Below are 3,293 nucleotides of genomic sequence, written 5' to 3' on the forward strand. Positions count from 1 at the left end.
ATTCGGGATGCAAAATAAGGGCTGTGAGAGGCTAATTGATAGCCCAATGTGGACTTCTAGCCTGCAGGAGGCTCTGGTGGAGTAAACCTGTGTCTTTATGCCTCCAAAACTTGAATTTAAGACAAGAATTTAAAAATGGGCACTTAATATATGCTTACTGGGAGCAACGTCAATGGCAGTTGAGAGCAACAAGTTGGGGATCACTGATCTAGAGGTATTTTTGAAACAAAGCTAAAAACTGATAAAAATTTTTCCATATTCTTCTCTAGTCATCCGCTGATGGATGGTGGAAACCATACAAGAATAACATCAGTGCTACTTTTGGGGTTCGAGATGCTTCATAGATTCAAGATACCATTCTTCTTATTGATTATTATCCTGCACTGTCTCACAGTCACTGGAAACACCCTCATTGTTGCTTTGGTATCTTCAAGCCCCAGCCTTAACCGACCAATGTTCTTCTTTCTCAGCCACCTCTCTGTATCAGACTTTATACTGACCACTAACATCGTTCCTAATATGTTATATGGGATTCTGCAAGGAGAGATAACCATGTCCTTCCCTGCTTGTATCATTCAGTTTCAGTTCTTTAGCACTGTCATTGCTTCTGAATGTCTTCTTCTTGCAGTGATGTCCTATGACAGATATATGGCTATTTGCAAGCCACTAAGATATACTGCTATTATGCACAATAAGCTTTACCTACGGCTTGTTGTTTTCTCTTGGATTTTAGGCTTTATAACTACGCTTGCAGTGGTCATAATGTTAAGCAGCTTAGAATTCTGTGGACCAAATGTCATTGATCACTTTTTCTGTGATTTTGCACCCGTTCTTCAACTTTCTTGTTCAGACACATCTGCCTTGAGTTTGGGGCAAATGTTGTTGTCTGCTCCTATGACTTCACTTCCATTCTTACTTATTATTGTAACATACATGTGTATCTTCATTGCTATTCTGAGAATTCCTTCTACCTCTGGGAGACAGAAAGCCTTCTCTACTTGCAGCTCTCACCTGGCTGTTGTGGGGGCCTTTTATGGCTCGTTGATTTCTCTTTATGTTGTACCTTCCTCAGGGAACTCAGTTTTAACAAAAAAGGTCCTTTCTCTGCTCTACACTGTTTTCACCCCGTTGTTCAACCCCATTATCTACAGCCTGAGGAACAAAGAAATCAAGCTGGCCTTTGAAAAATGGCTAAACACATTTTAATGGAGTGAATATTTAAGAATTATGAATCTGCAAAAATATAAATGCCATTTTATATTATAGTGATCATCCTAAGATTTCCCAATTTCCTATATGTACAATGTTACGGTATATGCATATCTGGAGACAAGGAGTCTCCTTTAAAAGCATACTGCTTTGGGAATGTATTTTTCATTAGTAAATACAATATATCACTAGCAGGGATTATACAATATATCACTAGCAGGGATTCAAAAATCTCATTATTTGTAGGGGCAAAAAAGCACAACAGGGTCTAACAATGGGAAAACAGACCCAGGGTCTGCTTCTGATGGGAGATAGGGACAAGTTTAGAAATGTCAAATAAAATAAATCATAGAAGAGCAATGGAGACTGAGTATATAATAACATTACTGAACTTAAAGAGACACCAGAAAATAACTTTTTTTTTGTATCTGTCATAATTAGTGATGGGCGAATTTGTGCCGTTTCGCTTCAACCGATAAAATTGCAAATTTCCTGTGAAATTTGCGAAACAGGGAAAAATTAGCGAAACGGCGTTGGCGTCTCGTTTTTTACGGCGACAACTTTTTTTTGGAAGCTGGCGAACTTTCACCATCGATTTCTTTTGCGGCCGTTTCGTGAATTTATTCGCCGGCGGCGAATCGAGCAGATTCGCGCCTGGCAAATAAATTCGCCCATCACTAGTCATAATTGTTTTTGAATGCTATTTATAATTTTGCCATAAAAGTATTTGTGTGATGCTTTTACATTAACTTTCTTACCCCCGTGTTCCTCTATAAAGGGGCTGCCATATTTTGCAGCAGTTGTCCGTTAGCATTAGAAATTCTAACTGACTGGCAGGTTCAGGAACTTCAAGTACTTACAAAATCTATCGGCAAAAAACGATCAACATGACCCATAGGCAACTTTTGATGTAGATTAATATTTTGAAACAAAAATTTATAGTGTCAGTATCACTTTAATAAGATAAACACTGTTTTAATCAGGACATTTGTTTCATACCGTAGTTTCAAAAACTGCATCTTTTATATAAATAAACTCACCGTTATTTATAATTATGGTTTCTTTACCCAAACAAAGTTTAAAAAAAAAAAAAAAAAAAACAGCTGTAAATTGTACTTGAATACCCATATCTCTTCTATAGTAACAGTTAGGAGCCGATTCACTAACTTCGAGTGAAGGATTCAAGTAAAAAAAACTTCGAATTTCGAAGGTTTTTTTGGGCTGCTTCGACCATCGAATGGGCTACTTCGACTACGACTTCGAATCGAAGGATTCGTAGTAAAAATCGTTCGACTATTCGACCATTCGATAGTCGAAGTACTGTCTCTTTAAAAAAAACTTCGACCCCCTAGTTCGCCATCTAAAAGCTACCGAAGTCAATGTTAGCCTATGGGGAAGGTCCCCATAGGCTTGGCTAACTTTTTTTGATCGAAGGATATTCCTTCGATCGTTGGATTTAAATCCTTCGAAGGAATAATCCTTCGATCGTACGATCGCACTATTTGCTGTAAATCCTTCGACTTCGATATTCGAAGTTGAAGGATTTCAATTCCCAGTCGAATATCGAGGGTTAATTAACCCTCGATATTCGACCCTTAGTGAATCAGCCCCTTAATGTTAACTGTAATATTCCTTATTTTACATTCTATAATTTTCGAATTTTTGTAAATTCTACTTGAATACCCATATCTCTTTTATAGTAACAGTAAGGGGTCCATTTACTAAGGGTCAAAGTGAATTCAAAAACTGAATTTCGAAGTAATTTTTGGGTACTTCGACCATCGAATAGGCCAAAATTCGATTTGAATTGAAAAAACGTTGACTTCTAAAATCGAAGTACTGTCTCTTTAAAAAACTTCGACACTTCGCCACCTTAAACCTGCCTAATTGCTGTTTAGCCTATGGGGGACCTCCTATAACCTTTGAGTGTTTGGCTAAATTTTGAGTAGTCAAAGTATTTTTTTGTAAAATCGTTCGTTTCAAACGATTTAATTGATCAAGTGATTTTTACTTTGATTGGAAACGCCGTTTTCGATCAAAAAAATACTTAGACTATCGAAGTATCAAATTCAATAGTCGAATTT

General features: G+C 37.1%; 1 protein-coding gene across 1 annotated transcript; it reads left to right on the forward strand.

The window, feature by feature from the left end:
* The first annotated feature begins 232 nt into the window (after positions 1–232).
* Positions 233–1,222, forward strand: LOC108699565 (olfactory receptor 11A1). Its single transcript, XM_018231650.2, has one exon. It carries the CDS (start codon positions 280–282, stop codon positions 1,204–1,206), a length of 927 nt encoding a protein of 308 aa, XP_018087139.1. The 5' UTR covers positions 233–279; the 3' UTR covers positions 1,207–1,222.
* The last annotated feature ends 2,071 nt before the right edge of the window (positions 1,223–3,293 follow it).

This window comes from Xenopus laevis, chromosome 8L (assembly GCF_017654675.1).
Source record: "Xenopus laevis strain J_2021 chromosome 8L, Xenopus_laevis_v10.1, whole genome shotgun sequence".
NCBI classification, from domain to species: Eukaryota; Metazoa; Chordata; class Amphibia; order Anura; family Pipidae; genus Xenopus; species Xenopus laevis.

What these genes read in the sequence shown, in the direction of transcription:
- LOC108699565 (XM_018231650.2), top strand. Translation starts at nt 280, where the DNA reads ATGGATGGTGGAAACCATACAAGAATAACATCAGTGCTACTTTTGGGG.